This window comes from Pristiophorus japonicus, chromosome 1 (genome assembly GCF_044704955.1).
Source record: "Pristiophorus japonicus isolate sPriJap1 chromosome 1, sPriJap1.hap1, whole genome shotgun sequence".
Lineage (NCBI taxonomy): Eukaryota > Metazoa > Chordata > Chondrichthyes > Pristiophoridae > Pristiophorus > Pristiophorus japonicus.
In genome coordinates this window covers 179,893,251-179,909,202 of record NC_091977.1, presented here as the reverse complement: position 1 = coordinate 179,909,202, position 15,952 = coordinate 179,893,251, and the positions used below count along the sequence as shown (strand labels likewise).

The 15,952-nt window shown below is 44.1% G+C and overlaps 1 protein-coding gene across 9 annotated transcripts in view; it reads right to left on the bottom strand.

The window, feature by feature from the left end:
• mef2cb (myocyte enhancer factor 2cb) overlaps window positions 1–15,952 on the bottom strand; it is a 352,227-nt gene that overhangs the window by 53,289 nt on the left and 282,986 nt on the right. For all 9 annotated transcript variants that reach the window (XM_070885140.1, XM_070885149.1, XM_070885203.1 and 6 more), the window contains one exon: window positions 5,662–5,712. In XM_070885140.1, coding sequence (XP_070741241.1) covers window positions 5,662–5,712 — 51 coding nt within the window. The remainder of the gene's footprint in view (window positions 1–5,661; window positions 5,713–15,952) is intronic.

Sequence of the window (15,952 nt, the reverse complement as noted above, 5' to 3'; positions counted from 1 at the left end):
GACCTCACACTTAACTGCATTGAAATCCATCTGTCACAGTTTTGCCCACTCATTTGATCTATCAATAATTCTTTGTAATTTTATGCTCCCATCTACACTACTTACTATGCCACCAATCTTGGTGCCATTGGCAAACTTGGATATATAGCTCTCAATTGGGTTATCAAAGTCATTAATAGATGTAGTGAATGTTGAGGCCCAAGCACAGATCCTTGTGGGACACCTTCCAATTCAAGTACATATCCATCATTCCTACTCTCTGTTTTCTACCACCTAATCTCCTAACCAGTTCAATAATTTGCCTCGAGTTCATGAGCTTTAATTTTAGCTAACATCTGCTATGTTGAACCTTATCAAATGCCTTCTGAAAGTACATCCATAGACATTCCCATGTCTCCTACATTAGTTACTTTCTCAAAAAATTCAATTAGGTCATTAGACATGACCTACCCTTTACAAATCCACGTTGGGTCTGTCTAATCAGCTTAAATTACTCTAAGGGCTCAGTCACAAATTATAGATTCCAATAACTTGTCGAAAGGGATTAGCAAACAATTCTTTCATGTCCAGTTCTGAGTTTGAGTCTGGCCCAAACTGATGGAATCTTCTTTGCTGGCTATAAGGGTCCTACATGAAATAAATTTGGACAATCTTAATCCAGTGGTACACACCAGAAACCTGGCTAGAATTCAGAACAAACTGCAAATCTCATCTAAAGAGGTTACAGGATAGCTGATGTGGGAAATGGACAATTTTACACTAGTGCAGCAGGAGTTGCACTTCAGAGGCTGGAGCGATGCTGTATTGTTGGGCAGAGTAGCCTTGGTCTGAAGGTGGCTGAGCTACACCTGACCTGAAAATGCTTGATGGTGCCAAATAAGGGGTGAATTAAAATACAGGGTTGGGGGTAATATATTAGCATGGATAGAGGATTGGCTAATTAACAGAAAACAGAGAGTCGGGATAAATGGTTCATTCTCGGGTTGGCAGTAACTAATGGGGTGCCGCAGGGATCATTGCTGGGACCCCAACTATTTACAATCTATATTAACGACTTGGAAGAAAGGACCGAGTGTAATGTAGCCAAGTTTGCTGACGATACAAAGATGGGAGGAAAAGCAATGTGTGAGGAGGACACAAAAAATCTGCATAAGGACATAGACAGGCTAAGTGAGTGGGCAAAAATTTGGCAGATGGAGTAGAATGTTGGAAAGTGTGAGGTCATGCACTTTGGCGGAAAAAAAACCCAAGAGCAAGTTATTATTTAAATGGAGAAAGATTGCAAAGTGCTGCAGTACAGCGGGACCTGGGGGTACTTGTGCATGAAACACAAAAGGTTAGTATGCAGGTACAGCAAGTGATCAGAAAGGCAAATGGAATCTTGGCATTTATTGCAAAGAACATGGAGTACAAAAGCAGGGAAGTCTTGCTATAGTTATACAGGGTATTGATGAGGTCACACCTGGAATAGTGAGTACAGTTTTGGTTTCCATATTTAAGAAAGGATATACTTGCTGTGGAGGCAGTTCAGAGAAGGTTCACTAGGTTGATTCCAGAAATGAAAGGGTTGACTTATGAGGAAAGGTTGAGTAGGATGGGTCTCTACTCATTGAAATTCAGAAGAATGAAAGGTGATCTTATTGAAACGTATAAGATTTTGAGGGGGTTTGACAAGGTGGATGCAGAGAGGATATTTCCACTGATAGGGGAGGCGAGAACTAGGGGGCATAATCTTAGAATAAGGGGCCGCCCATTTAAAACTGAGATGAGGAGTAATTTCTTCTCTCAGAAGGTTGTAAATCTGTGGAATTCACTGCCTCGGAGAGCTGTGGAAGCTGGGTCATTGAATAAATTTTAGACAGAGATAGACAGTTTCTTAACCGATAAGGGAATAAGGGGTTATGAGGAGCGGGCAGGGAAGTGGACCTGAGTTCATGATCGGATCAGCCATGATCGTATTAAATAGCGGAGCAGACTCGAGGGGCCAAATGGCCTACTCCTGCTCCTATTTCTTATGTTCCTATATTCTTATACAAGGTATTGAGATGGCAAGCCAGGTGAGCCAGCTGCCCGATCCCTTCGGCAGGAGGCCCGGTCCATTTTGAGGGCCAGGTCTCATTAACATGACACCGGTGAGCTACTCATCCCGAACGGGAGTCTTGCTGCAGCTCACCAGCTCTGAGCCAGTGCACTACTGGGCAGCTTAGAGGCCGACTTAGCCAGTAGAAAGGCAGATGTGGGGGGTGATCGCAGAATGGAGGATCCCAGGTTAGCAGCGGGCCACATTATTTTTGTGGATCATGATTTTCATAGATTTATGAGGCTCCCACCTGATTCAAGCTGGCACCTGGGTCGCCCAGTGGTAGGCTCAATTAAAATTACAGCAGAGCAAGAATGGGATGAAAGGTCGACTACCTTGATTTTAGCACTGCTACTGCTCCGTTTCTGCCAGAAAAGGGAGTTCAGCATATGGTGACCAAACAGAAAAATGTTCCATCCCCCAGCACTAATATCCCTCATCTTGAAGAAAGCAAAGATTTACAGGGGACAAAAAGACATTAAAATAAATCCTTTAACTGCTTGTTTTATTAGCAACAGCAATATAAAGCATGGCCTGCAAAAGTGAAGGATTCATCACTGGAGTCCAGATACTTCTTGTTTCCATCAACGTAAAGAACTTCTTAGCTTAGCTGAAAGATCTGATGTCGAGAATTACTTTTTATTGGTACCATTATAACACTTTAAAAAGTACTTTGTAAGCAGGAATTATAGACTAATTCTTTGGCAAGCTGCCTAGGTCATGTGGTACCGTCTGACGAATCAAAAGATGAAAACCCACCAAGGCTTGAGCCTAACCTCATTTTCTCAACTTGTCAGTGTAAAATTCAACTAGTGAAGTGTAATAGAGAGCTCCACTTGCAAATTCTTTGCCACAGACGAGTCCATAATATATTTGAACAGCTACTTCTGAGAGATTGAAGGAAATAGTTATTTACTCAGTCTATTGGAAGCAATTTGTAAAGCACAGTATCTGCTGAGCCATATGTGCCTCTGCATTTTATTTAAGTTATTTACCACTGTCATATTAAATTGGATCTTGTCTTCTGTCAAAATGACAAAGAACATGAAAAATTCTACCTTTATAACATTTTCTTCTTTCTAGTCCACCTATTCTTAAATACAGTTTTAACTTGTATAATATATCAATTTCTTTAAATTATGCTACTATTTTTTGTGTGGAATAGTCAAATAAAATGCTATCCGGTTTTATAAATAGCTGACAGGAACTGTGAATAAAGTTTTCCCTTTCTAAAATCAATGCACCTAGATCAGAGTTAGCACATAACATGTCAGTAACTGAAAAGAGCATACTTTTCAAGGCTGTTGTTAAAACTATAGCATTCTGGCAAAGGAAATGGTTCCATCAATGCAGACTGCCAACATACAGTAGCAATAAAATACTAATTTAAATAAAACTCAACATGGATTCTGGATTTTCCATTAACCAGAGAAAGCAAGTTCTTAAACTGCCTTTAACAGAGACAAAATATGTTGCTCAAATGATCATTTCATGTGACTTTACTTGTTATGGAATTTTAAAGCTTAGTAATAACAACTACAGACACTCTTCTGTTTTGAAAAACAAATGTAGAACAAAGAAGACATTTCATCTTTCTTACTGAAAACCCGTGGACACAAGACTAGTTGAAATGCTTACATTCTCTGAACATGACATCACAGCAGACACTGAAGTCCCTTGATCACCCTTCACTCCCACAACCCTTTTGCCTTTGGCACTTCAGGCAATAAATGTAGTTTTAACACATTAAGCACTCATATGACTATTCTATATGAAGAACAGATTTTATAAAAAGTTATTACATTTAATGAGAAACAATACACTAAGGGCTAGAAATTCGGTTCTCAGCCATAATTGTATTTTTTCACCCAAATTATCGTTATGGCAATGCTATGGCTATGAGGCAGTAAATTCAAGCTTCAATTTGCGCAGTGGTAAAAATTGGCATTGCACAAGGATTCGTGGCGCAAACTGCGATCCTCGCCAACTTTACTCTGAGGCCGATACCGCTGCGAGTTGGGCCTAGGGAGGGAGGGTAAAACACCTAAAAATAAATTGCAAAAAAAAATCACAAAACATTCACAAGACATTTAATTAGCGAACTGCTGCAAAAGAATTAATAAAAACTTTAACTTACCTTTTTAGCAGGTCTTCGTACTTACTGCTGATCCAAGGGCTGCAATGCAGCTTTTTCCTTGGTGTTTTTTTTCATCCTAAATTCAGAGCCAAATTTTTGAAGAAAGCAATATTTCAAGTCTTGCATGGCGGCATTCCTCTCTCCAGCGGTATTTGAAAAGTGCTGGCGCAAGACTTCTCCGAATTTCCCAGTTGGCCGAATATTGCCAAAAAAACGGTTGCAAGGTCGGCGAATTTTTAGCCCTAAAGATCAACTTTGATTATGTTTTCAGGGATTGCACTAGTTTCTAGGTAATTTTTTATTATGTCTTACTGTAGGTTTATGCCAACACATAAAACCATTTTATAGTTTCAGATGGTGCTTTGTGTTTGCACAAAACAAGAGTTTATCTGCACCTTGTAGCATTGTAAATCTCTTCAATGGAAAAGCATTGCCAAATGTCAAAAGCTGACATTGCCTTTATTATTTCTGACCAAAAAATGTAATATAAACTAAAAATGTAACATATTTGTTAAGCCAATATTTGTTAACAAAACACACTCTTGTAAACCTATTGTTTTCATTGGCTGGTGTTCATAATTCTTTTCTATGGCTCATTTTATAGTCAATGGTGCAGAGCTGTAGACAATACATGTGAACTTTTGTAGTAAAGGCAAGAAAACACCACCCACAGTTTACAGACTAGGCACAAATACAGCTTAACAATGAGAACTTTCAATAGTTTTTCTGTGTGGAAAAAGATCTAAATCCTACAGTTCCAATATTCATGAATATTATATTTTAAACTTGAAACTGAGGTTATTTATTCTGTAATTTTTTCCCTCATAATGTTTTTCTCTTCTGGTCCTCCCAGTGCACATATTAAATGTGGCCAAGAAGGCTCTCTGGTCTCTACCAATGCTGTTTTGGACCAGTTATGAGGAGCCACGTGAAAACAGCCCAGAGATAGCTGCCTTGATAACATTCCCACCCTGCCACCCTTTGGAGAGATGCCCAGACTCGTCAACATCTCGGAAATGCTGAGATTCACGATCAAAAAGAATGAGACAGAGTACAAACTCACTTAAACATATGCAGTGATTTTTTCCAGAGTGAGATACATCAAAATAGGCCATATTTTTCAATCATAATGAATGAGTCTCATTAGAAATGAGTGACAATTGACAGCTGTGGGACAGTACTTCATTCAATAGTTTCTGATAGCAATATGATTGAGATTTGTAACTTAGCAGAGTTGAGTTCAAATCTTCAGTTCACTACTCTGTAGTGCTGTGCATTTGGCTTCTAATGTGCTGTGCTACAGAGCTGCAAACATCGCAGTATTCTGAAGTATAGAGTAAGTCAAACTCTAACTTCACACAATTCATTTAAAAAAACATGCTACAAATAAAAATGTCACATCTTCAGATGAATTAAGTGTCAGACAATTTAACAGTTGACGTACCTGCACTGGTGCCTGCACCAGTTGTTGTGAGGTCCCCACTCAAGAGGCCACCTAAAATTGAAAGCATAGGTTCTGATTAGGAACAATGACAGGAAAATATATTTCACAGCAGATCTAGGCTAAACATCATAAGTTGAAAAACACTCACAATATAAAACCACAATCAACACGAGGAAGATTTCCTTTGTGTATTATGTGTAACAGCCTATTCCAATTAAAAGGGGCTTATGGTTTTGCAACACAGAGCACATTGAGGAAGTCTTCCTCTGATATTGGCTAGTTTGCTATTTTATGATGTGCAAGGTAGTGAATGGTCCAGACAAATATAAATATTAATACCCTTTGCAGTTATATGGCCAATATCTTGTATTGGTTAACCTCAACATTCTGTAATATGCAATCACTGACATCCTGCTATAATGCTTTGAGAGAGCTATGAGCACCAGTAACTCATTTGAAATTTACAACTTTCATAAATAAAAACAGAAAATGTAACAATTTCTTTATTAACAAAAATAGAACAGTGCAGAGTTTAAAACTTCACTGTCAGAGGTTATGATATCAAGTTAATATCCCAGGGGATGTTATTGCCTTATAGTTGTAACTCCCAACCTATCCATTATTAAAGACAAGAATGAATTTTCCTATTGAAAACAATGGGAGCACTAGAGGGCAGCAAAGCAGTTTATGTAACACATGTGCCCATTGATAAACAACAAGAAGCATGTGAAAGCAGATAAACCGCACAATGGTCTGCCTCTCTGAGCAGAGTGAGTATTTCAGTTACTCTCATTTCCATTGTTTTCAAGTACTAGTAGCTTATCCAGTGCCATGCTTCAATGATTTAGATGAAGGAATTGAGTGTAATATCTCCAAGTTTGCAGATGTCACTAAGCTGGGTGGCGGTATGAACTGTGAGAAGGATGCTAAGAGGCTGCAGAGTGACTTGGACAGGTTAGGCAAGTGGGCAAATGCATGGCAGATGCAATATAATATGGATAAATGTGAGGTTATCCACTTTGGTGGTAAAAACAGGAAAGACAGAACATTATCTGAATGGCGACAGATTAGGAAAATGGGAGGTGCAACGAGACCTGGGTGTCATAGTACATCAGTCTTTGAAATTTGACATGCAGGTACAGCAGGCGGTGAAGAAGGCAAATGGCATGTTGGCCTTCATAGCTAGGGGATTTGAGTATAGGAGCAGGGAGGTCTTACTGCAGTTGTAAAGGGCCTTAATGAGGCCTCACCTGGAATATTGTGTTCAGTTTTGGTCTCCTAATCTGAGGAAGGACGTTCTTGCTATTGAGGGAGTGCAGCGAAGGTTCACCAGACCGATTCTTGGGATGGCAGGACTGACATATGAGAGACATATGGGATCGAATGGGCCTGTATTCACTGGAGTTTAAAAGAATGAGAGGGGATCTCATAGAAACATATAAAATTCTGACAGGATTGGATAGGTTAGAGGCAGGAAGAATGTTCCCGATTCTGGGGAAGACCAGAACCAGGGGACACAGACTTAGGATAAGGGACAGGCCATTTAGGACTGAGATGAGGAGAAACCTCTTCACTCAGAGAGTTGTTAACCTGTGGAATTCCCTGCCGCAGAGAGTTATTGATGCCAGTTCATTGGATATATTCAAGCGGGAGTTAGATATGGCACTTAAGGCTAAGGAGATCAAGGGGTATGGAGAGAAAACAGGAAAGGGGCACTGAGGGAATGATCAGCCATGATCTTATTGAATGGTGGTGCAGGCTCGAAGGGCCGAATGACCTACTCCTGCACCTATTTTCTATGTTTTTATGTTTCACGTGACAAATAAAACAGTTTACTTTTCCTGTCTATTAAAAAAAATCAATCTCTGGGGGTAATTTTAACCTAACCTGCCCAGTAAGAAACCCAGATCTGATCGGCTGCCTGTTTACACCCCTCCCGATTTTACTTTCCACTGAAGATTAAAATGACTCCCTCCATCAAACATAAGTGGTATATGTTATGTGGCTGAGTGGATCATAATGGCCTGAATATTAACAGCGGTGGGTTATGGAGGCGGGAGTGGGGGTGGGTGAGTTTTGCATGGGAAGCCCTGTGATGTGTGTTTTCCTGCATGCTGTGCACCCCCGCACGGAAGTCAGTCTGATTGACAGGCTTGGCATCCAGTCAGGCGGGGAGAACTCCGGAGCAGATTGCAGGACCATGTAGGTGCGAACCTCGACCCGGAAGGGGTCCATTCCCGGGCGGTGGGGAGGTCTGCTCCCCAACCCGAGGGGGGTGGGGGAGGGGGGGATGTTTTTTTCTGATCCTGAGAGGTTCGATTCCGGACTGAGGAAGGTGATCTGATTCTGGAGGGGTGTCCGATCCCTGTCCCCAGAGGTCTTTGTGTAAGGCGGGGGGTGGGGAAGTATTCCTGCTCCTCCTGGCCCAAAAGTAGTGCTGTGAAGGCACTTACCTTCTCCCCGAAGTTGTCCTCGCCTCCCTTCAGCTCTCAGGTTTCCCGAGGCCTGGGATCGAACCATCCCATGATCTGACAACCCATTCCTGTGCCCCCCTCACCCTCCCCACCCTCCTCAAATCAAAGCCGAGTGTTACTTAATCATAACTTCATTGTTTATGGGTGTGCCAGCATTTCCAGAGGGAAGGAACGAGTTGATCCTGAGGTTGCGAACCCTCCCCGAGTGGGGATACTTCCCCCTGTTGGAGCACTATGCCGGTGGGGTGCCAATCTGCTTGTTTCTTCTACAAGGCTCCTGAGTCACTGGAGCTTGCTACACTTTGCCAGTTTTTCATGCTTCCTTTCTGAGATAGATGTAAACTTGTATATACTTTGTACAGCCACCAGGGGACTCATCCCTTGGAGCCCAAAGGGATCCCACAATCCCTTGGGAGCATAGGTATTTAAGGAGGCCTCACAGGCTGGAGAGGGACTCTGGAGACCTGTAATAAAAGACAAAGGTCACACTTTACTTTGAGCTCACAGTATCCAGTCAGACTCTTTATTCATATGTAACAACTGGCGACGAGATACAGATGACGAACCCAACGGGTCATGGAGAAATTGTCAGAGGGAGATGATTGGGAAACCTTCGTGGAGCGACTAGACCAATACTTTGTGGCCAACGAGCTGGAAGGAGAAGCGAATGCTGCCAAACGAAGGGCGATTCTCCTCTCCGTCTGCGGGGCACCAACATATGACCTCATGAAAAATCTGCTTGCTCCAGCGAAGCCCACAGAGAAATCGTACGATGATTTGTGCAACTGGTCCGGGAGCATCTGAACCTGAAGGAAAGCGTTCTGATGGCAAGGTACCGGTTCTATACCTCCAAAAGATCTGAAGGCCAGGAAGTGGCGAGTTATGTCGCTGAGCTAAGACGCCTTGCAGAACATTGCGAATTTGAAGAACATTTGGAGTACATGCTCAGAGACTTTATCGTACTTGGCATCAGCCATAAAATGATACTTCGCAAACTTTTGACTGTAGAGACCCCAACCTTGAGTAAGGCCATAACGATAGCCCAGGCGTTAATTGCCACCAGTGACAATACTAAAGCAAATCTCTCAGCACACGAGAGCTGCTACAAGTACTGTGAACAAAGTGATGTTGTTCTCAAATCGCAATGCACAAGGCAGGCCCCACGTGCCTGCAGCTGCACGTCCGCAGATGTCTCAGAGTCGACCATCAAGAGTGATGAATGCAAGGCCATTAACAGCTTGTTGGCACTTCAGGGGTGATCATCGTTTCCATTCATGCCGCTTCAAAGGGTACGTTTGCAAGGGACAATGGGGCACCTCCAATGTATGTGCAGGCGAGCTGCAAACCCTGTTAATCCTGCAAACCACCATGTTGCAGAGAAGGACAGATCCACAGCAGATCACGATGAACCAGAGACTCAGACCGAGGAGGCAGAGGTATATGTATATGGGGTGCACACATTTACCACAAAGTGCCCCCGATAATGATGAAGGTTGAATTGAATGGACTCACGTTGTCAATGGAGCTGGACACGGGCCTGAGCCAGTCCATTATGCGCAAAAAGACTTCTGATAAATTGTGGTGCAGCAAGGCCTCAAAGCCAGTCTTGACTCCCATTCGCACGAAACTGAGAACTTACACAAAAGGAACTGATTTCCGTAATCGGCAGTGCTACTGTAAAGGTCTCCTACGATGGAGCGGTGCACAAGCTACCACTCTGGATGGTACCGGGCGATGGTCTCACGCTGCTGGGCAGGAGCTGGCTGGGAAAGATATGCTGAAACTGGGACGACGTCCGAGCACTCTCGTCCGCTGACGACACTTCGTGTGGCCAGATCTTAAACAAGTTCCCTTCGCTGTTCGAACCAGGCATTGAGAAGTTCCAAGGAGCAAAAGTGCAGATCCACCTAATTCCGGGGGCGCGACCCATCCATCACAAGGTGAGAGCAGCACCGTACATGATGAGAGAAAGGGTAGAGATCGAGCTAGACTGACTGCAAAGAGAGGCATCATTTCGCCGATCGAATTCAACGAGTGGGCCAGTCTGATTGTTCCAGTCCTCAAGGGAGACGGCACAGTCAGAATCTGTGGCGATTACAAAGTAACTATCAATCGTTTCTCTCTGCAGGATCAATACCCACTACCAAAGACTGACGACCTTTTTGCTACGCTGGCGGGAGGAAAGACGTTCACGAATCTGGATTTGACCTCGGCCTACATGACGCAGGAGCTGGCAGAATCATCGAAGGGCCTCGCCTGCATCAACACGCACAAAGGTCTCTTCATTTATAACAGATGCCCGTTTGGAATTCAATCAGCCGCGGCGATATTCCAGAGGAACACGGAAAGCTTACTGAAGTCGGTCCCGCGCACGGTGGCCTTCCAGAACGACATCTTGGTTACAGGTCGGGACATAGTCGAGCATCTGCAAAATCTGGAGGAGGTTCTTAGTCGACTCAACCGCATGGGGCTAAAGTTAAAATGCTCACTCGAAGTGCGTTTTCCTGGCGCCTGAAGTGGAGTTCCGGGGGAGAAGAATCGCGGGGAACGGCATCAGGCCCATCAGGCCCACACAAGCAATGGAGAACGCACCGAGGCCACAGAACATGACGGAGCTTCGGTCGTTTCTTGGACTCCTGAACTACTTTGGTAACTTCTTACCGGGTCTCAGCACACTGTTAGAACCACTGCACGCCTTACTGTGTAAAGGGGACGAATGGGTATGGGGCAAAAGCCAAGAAAATGCCTTTGTAAAAGCTAGAAAATTGTTATGCTCAAACAAATTGCTTGTGTTGTATGATCCATGTAAGTGTTTGGTACAAGCATGTGATGCGTCGTCGTACAGCGTCGGGTGTGTATTGCAACAAGCTAATGATTCTGGGAAATTGCAACTGGTTGCCTATGCATTCAGAAGTCCGTCTAAGGCCTAGAAAGCCTACAGCATGATTGAAAAAGAAGCGTTAATCTGTGTCTATGGGATAAAGAAAATGCATCAATATCTGTTTGGGCTAAAATTTCAATTGGAAACTGACCATAAGCCACTAATATCCCTGTTTTCCAGGGTAAAGGGATAAATACGAACGTATCGGCCCGCATCCAGAGATGGGTGCTCACGTTGTCCGCATACAACTACGCCATCCGTCACAGGCCAGGCGCAGAAAACAGTGCTAATGCTCTCAGTAGGCTGCCATTGCCCACCATGGGATGGAAATGGCGCAGCCCGCAGATTTAGTCATGGTTATGGAAGCATTCGAGAGTGAGCAATCACCCGTCACAGCCCAACAGATTAGAACCTGGACGAGCCAGGACCTCTTACTATCCCTAATAAAAAGTTGTGTGCTTCACGGGAGCTGCTCCAGTGTCCCAGTGGAAATGCAGGAAGAGATAAAGCCATACCAGCGGCGCAAAGATGAAATGTCTATACAGGCAGACTGCCTTCTGTGGGGCAATCGGGTAGTGGTCCCCAAGAAGGGCAGAGACACTTTCATCCATGACCTCCACAGTACCCACCCAGGCATCGTAAAGATGAAAGCGATAGCCAGATCCCACGTGTGGTGGCCCAGTATTGATGAGGACTTAGAGTCCTGTGTGCACAGATGTAACACATGCTCGCAGTTAAGCAATGCACCCAGGGAGGCGCCACTAAGTTTATGGTCTTGGCCCTCCAAACCATGGTCCAGGGTCCATGTCGACTATGCAGGCTCGTTTTTTGGGTAAAATGTTCCTTGTGGTTGTAAATGCGTACTCCAAATGGATTGAATGTGAGATAATGTCGGCAAGCATGTCCGCTGCCACCACTGAAAGCCTGCGGACCATGTTTGCCATGCACGGACTACCTTATGTCCTTGTGAGCGACAACGTGCCATGTTTTACCAGTACCAAGTTCAAAGAGTTCATGACCCGTAACAGGATCAAACATGATAAATCTGCCCTGTTCAAACCAGCATCCAATGGTCAGGCAGAGAGCGCAGTGCAAACCATCAAGCAGGGCTTGAAGAGGGTAACTGAAAGCTCACTGTAGACTCGTCTATCCCGAGTCCTGCTTAGCTACCGCACAAGACCCCACTCGCTCACTGGAATTCCACCTGCTGAACTGCTCATGAAAAGGGCACTCAAGACAAGCTCTCGTTAGTTCACACTGATCTACACGAACAGGTAGAGAGCAGGCGGTTTCAACAAAGTACATATCATGATAGTGCAAATGTGTCACATGAAATTGAAATCAATTATCCTGTATTTGTATTGAATTATGGACAAGGTCCCAAGTGGCTTCCTGACACTATCGTCGCCAAAGAGGGGAGCAGGGTGTTTCGGATGGACTCATTCACTGGAAACACTTGGACCAAATCAATCGCAGATTCACGGACTATCCTGAGCAACCCACTTTGGACCCTACCTTCTTTGACCTCCCCCCAACATACACACCAGTGGCAACCGACACCGTGGTTGGCCACGAAGCAGAACCCATCACCCGCAGCAGCCCAGCAGGGCCCAAATGATTCACCAATACCAGCATTTGCACCGAGACGATCAACCAGGGAAAGAAAGGCCCCAGATCGACTCACCTTGTAAATAGTTACACTGTTGACTTTGGCCGGGGGCGGGGGGGGCGCAGTTGTTATATATGTAAACTTATATATACCTTGTACAGCCACCAGAGGGTTCATCCCCTGGAGTCCCAAGGGATCCCACAATCCCTTGGGAGCACAGGTACTTAAGGAGGCCTCACAGGCTGGAAAGGGACTCTGGAGACCTGTAATAAAAGACTACGGTCACTCTTTACTTTGAGCTCACTGTATCCAGTCAGACTCTTTATTCATACATAACACTTTCTACCTATCAATTCCCTATCTTTTTAGCTATTCACACACACTCTTATATCTTGTATATGTCTTTTATTTCTTTGATTTCTCTCATTATGTCTCCAGTTGTCTCATACCCACACTGCGATTATGTGTGTGCACTAGGTCCGTGCAACAGAGCAGGTCTCCAGTTGTCTTGGGTAATCCTTGCCACTGGACCAAGACCTAGCTCTGCCAAGCCCGTGTGGTGGCTGGTGTGCAATGGCCACCACACGTTAAAAAAATCCATGCACAGGCATCTTCCACCCTTCAAAATGTAGTTCGGGATCTGAAATATCAGGTCCTTCATTGAAACACCTGTGAACTCATCCCTTTTTGGCGTGGAAGCAAGTCATCTTCGTTTCGAGGGACTGCCTATGATGATTATGATATCACTGCTATTTAACCATCTCCTGTTTTCCATTTAAGCAATTTACAGTCATTCTATTTCATTTATTGTACGTTGTTTGTTTTTTTCACTTTCCCCAGGCTCTGTTCCTTTTTAAATTTCTATTCATCTGTAATATTTTCCAATGCTGATGAAGGGTGCAAGCCTGAAATGTGAATTTGATGCTGATTGTTTCCAGCACTTTTAACATCTTTGTTTCGTCATTTATCTCCTCGTCATCCGTTTCAACCTCGGTGATGTTTTAAACCATGAGCCTTGGCCTTTCATAAAATCATAGATGACAGCACAGAAGGCGGCCATTTGGCCCGTTGAGCCTGTGCCGGCTCTCTGCAAGAGCACTTCAGTTAGTCCCACTCCCCATAGCCCTGCAAATTTTTTTTCCTTCAGATATTTATCCAATTTCCTTTTGAAAGCCATGACTGAGTCTGCCTCCACCACCCTTTCTGGCAGTGCATTCCAGATCCTAACCATTCGCTGCGTAAAAAGGCTTTTCTTTATGTCGCCTTTGGTTCTTTTTCCAATCACTTTAAATCTGTGTCCTCTGGTTCTTGACCCTTCTGCCAATGTGAACAGTTTATCACTATCTAATGTGTCCAGACTCATCATGATTTTGAACATCTCTATCAAATCTCCTCTCAACCTGCTCTGCTCCAAGGATAATAACCCCAGGTTCTCTAGTCTATCCAAATAACTGAAATTCCTCATCCCTGAAACCACTCTCATAAATTTTTCTGCACTCTCTCTAAGGCGTTCACATCCTTCCTAAAGTGCGGTGCCCAGAATTGGACACAATACTCCAGTTGAAACCGAACCAGTATTTTATAAAGGTTCAGCATAACTTCCTTGCTTTTGTACTCTATGCATCAATTTATGAAGGCCAGCATGCTTTTTTAACCACTTTCTCAACCTGCCCTGCCACCTTTGATTTGTGCACATGTGCCCCCAGATCTCTCTATTCATGCACTCTCTTTAGGATTGTATCCTTTAGTTTCTGTTGCCTATCATCGTTCTTCCGACTAAAATGGATCACTTTGTATTTTTCTGTGTTAAATTTAATCTGTCATGTGTCTGCCCATTTCACCAACCTGTCTATGTCTTCTTGAAGTCGATCGCTATCCTCCTTACTGTTTACTGCCCCCCAGTCATCAAGATCCACGGCGTGGCCCTGGACAACGTGGACCATTTCCCATACCTCGAGAGCCTCTTATCAACAAGAGCAGACATTGACGACGAGATTCAACACCGCCTCCAGCGCGCCAGTACAGCCTTCGGCCGCCTGAGGAATAGAGTGTTTGAAGACCAGGCCATCAAAACTGCCACCAAGCTCATGGTCTACAGGGCTGCAGTAATACCCGCCCTCCTGTATGGCTAGAGATGTGGACCATGTATAGTAGACACCTCAAGTCGCTGGAGAAATACCACCAATGATATCTCCGCAAGATCCTACAAATCCCCTGGGAGGACAGATGTACCAACATTAGCATCCACGGCCAGGCATTAATATCCCAAGCATTGAAGCACTGACCAAACTTGTACAGCTCCGCTGGACAGGCCACCTTTTCTGCATGCCAGACCCGAGACTCCCAAAGAAAGCGCTCTACTTGGAACTCCTTCATGACAAATGAGCCAAAGATGGGCAGAGGAAACGTTACAAGGACACCTCAAAGCTGCCCTGATAAAGTGCAACATCCCCACTGACACCTGGGAGTCCCTGGCCAAAGACCACCCTAAGTGGAGGAAGTGCATCCGGGAGGGTGCTGAGCACCTCGAGTCTCATCGCCGAGAACATGCAGAAATCAAGCGCAGACAGCGGAAAGAGCGTGCGGCAAATCTTTCCCACCCACCCTTTCCCTCAATGACTATCTGTCCCACCTGTGACAGGGACTGTGGTTCTCATATTGGTCTGTTCAGCCACCTAAGGCTTTTAAAGAGTGGAAGCAAGTCTTCCTCGATTCCGAGGGACTGCCTATGATGATGATGATGATATTGCTCACTATACTTTCAAGTTTTGTGTCATCTGCAAATTTTGAAATTGTGCCCTGTACACCCAAGTCCAAGTCATAATATATATCAAGAAAAGCAGTGGTCCTAATAACTACCCCTGGGAAACACCACTATATACGTTTCTCCAGTCTGAGAAATAACCATTCACCACTACTCTTTGCTTCCTGTCACTTGCCAATTTCGTATCCATGCTGCCACTGTCCCTTTTATTCCATGGGCTTCACCTTTGCTGGCAAGCCTATTATGTGGCACTTTATCAAACGTCTTTTGGAAGTCCATGCACACCACGTCAACCGCATTGCCCTCATCAACCCTCTCTGTTACCTCATCAAAAAACTCAATCAAGTTAGTTAAACACGATTTGCCTTTAACAAATTCATGCTGGCTTTCCTTAATTAATCCAGACTTGTCCAAGTGATTGCTAATTTTGTCCCTGATTATTGTTTATAAAAGCTTCTCCACTACCAAGGTTAAACTGTAGTTGCTGAGTTTATCTTTCCACTCTTTTTTGAACAAGGGTGTAACATTTGCAATTCTCCAGTCTTCTGGCACCAGTCCTGTAT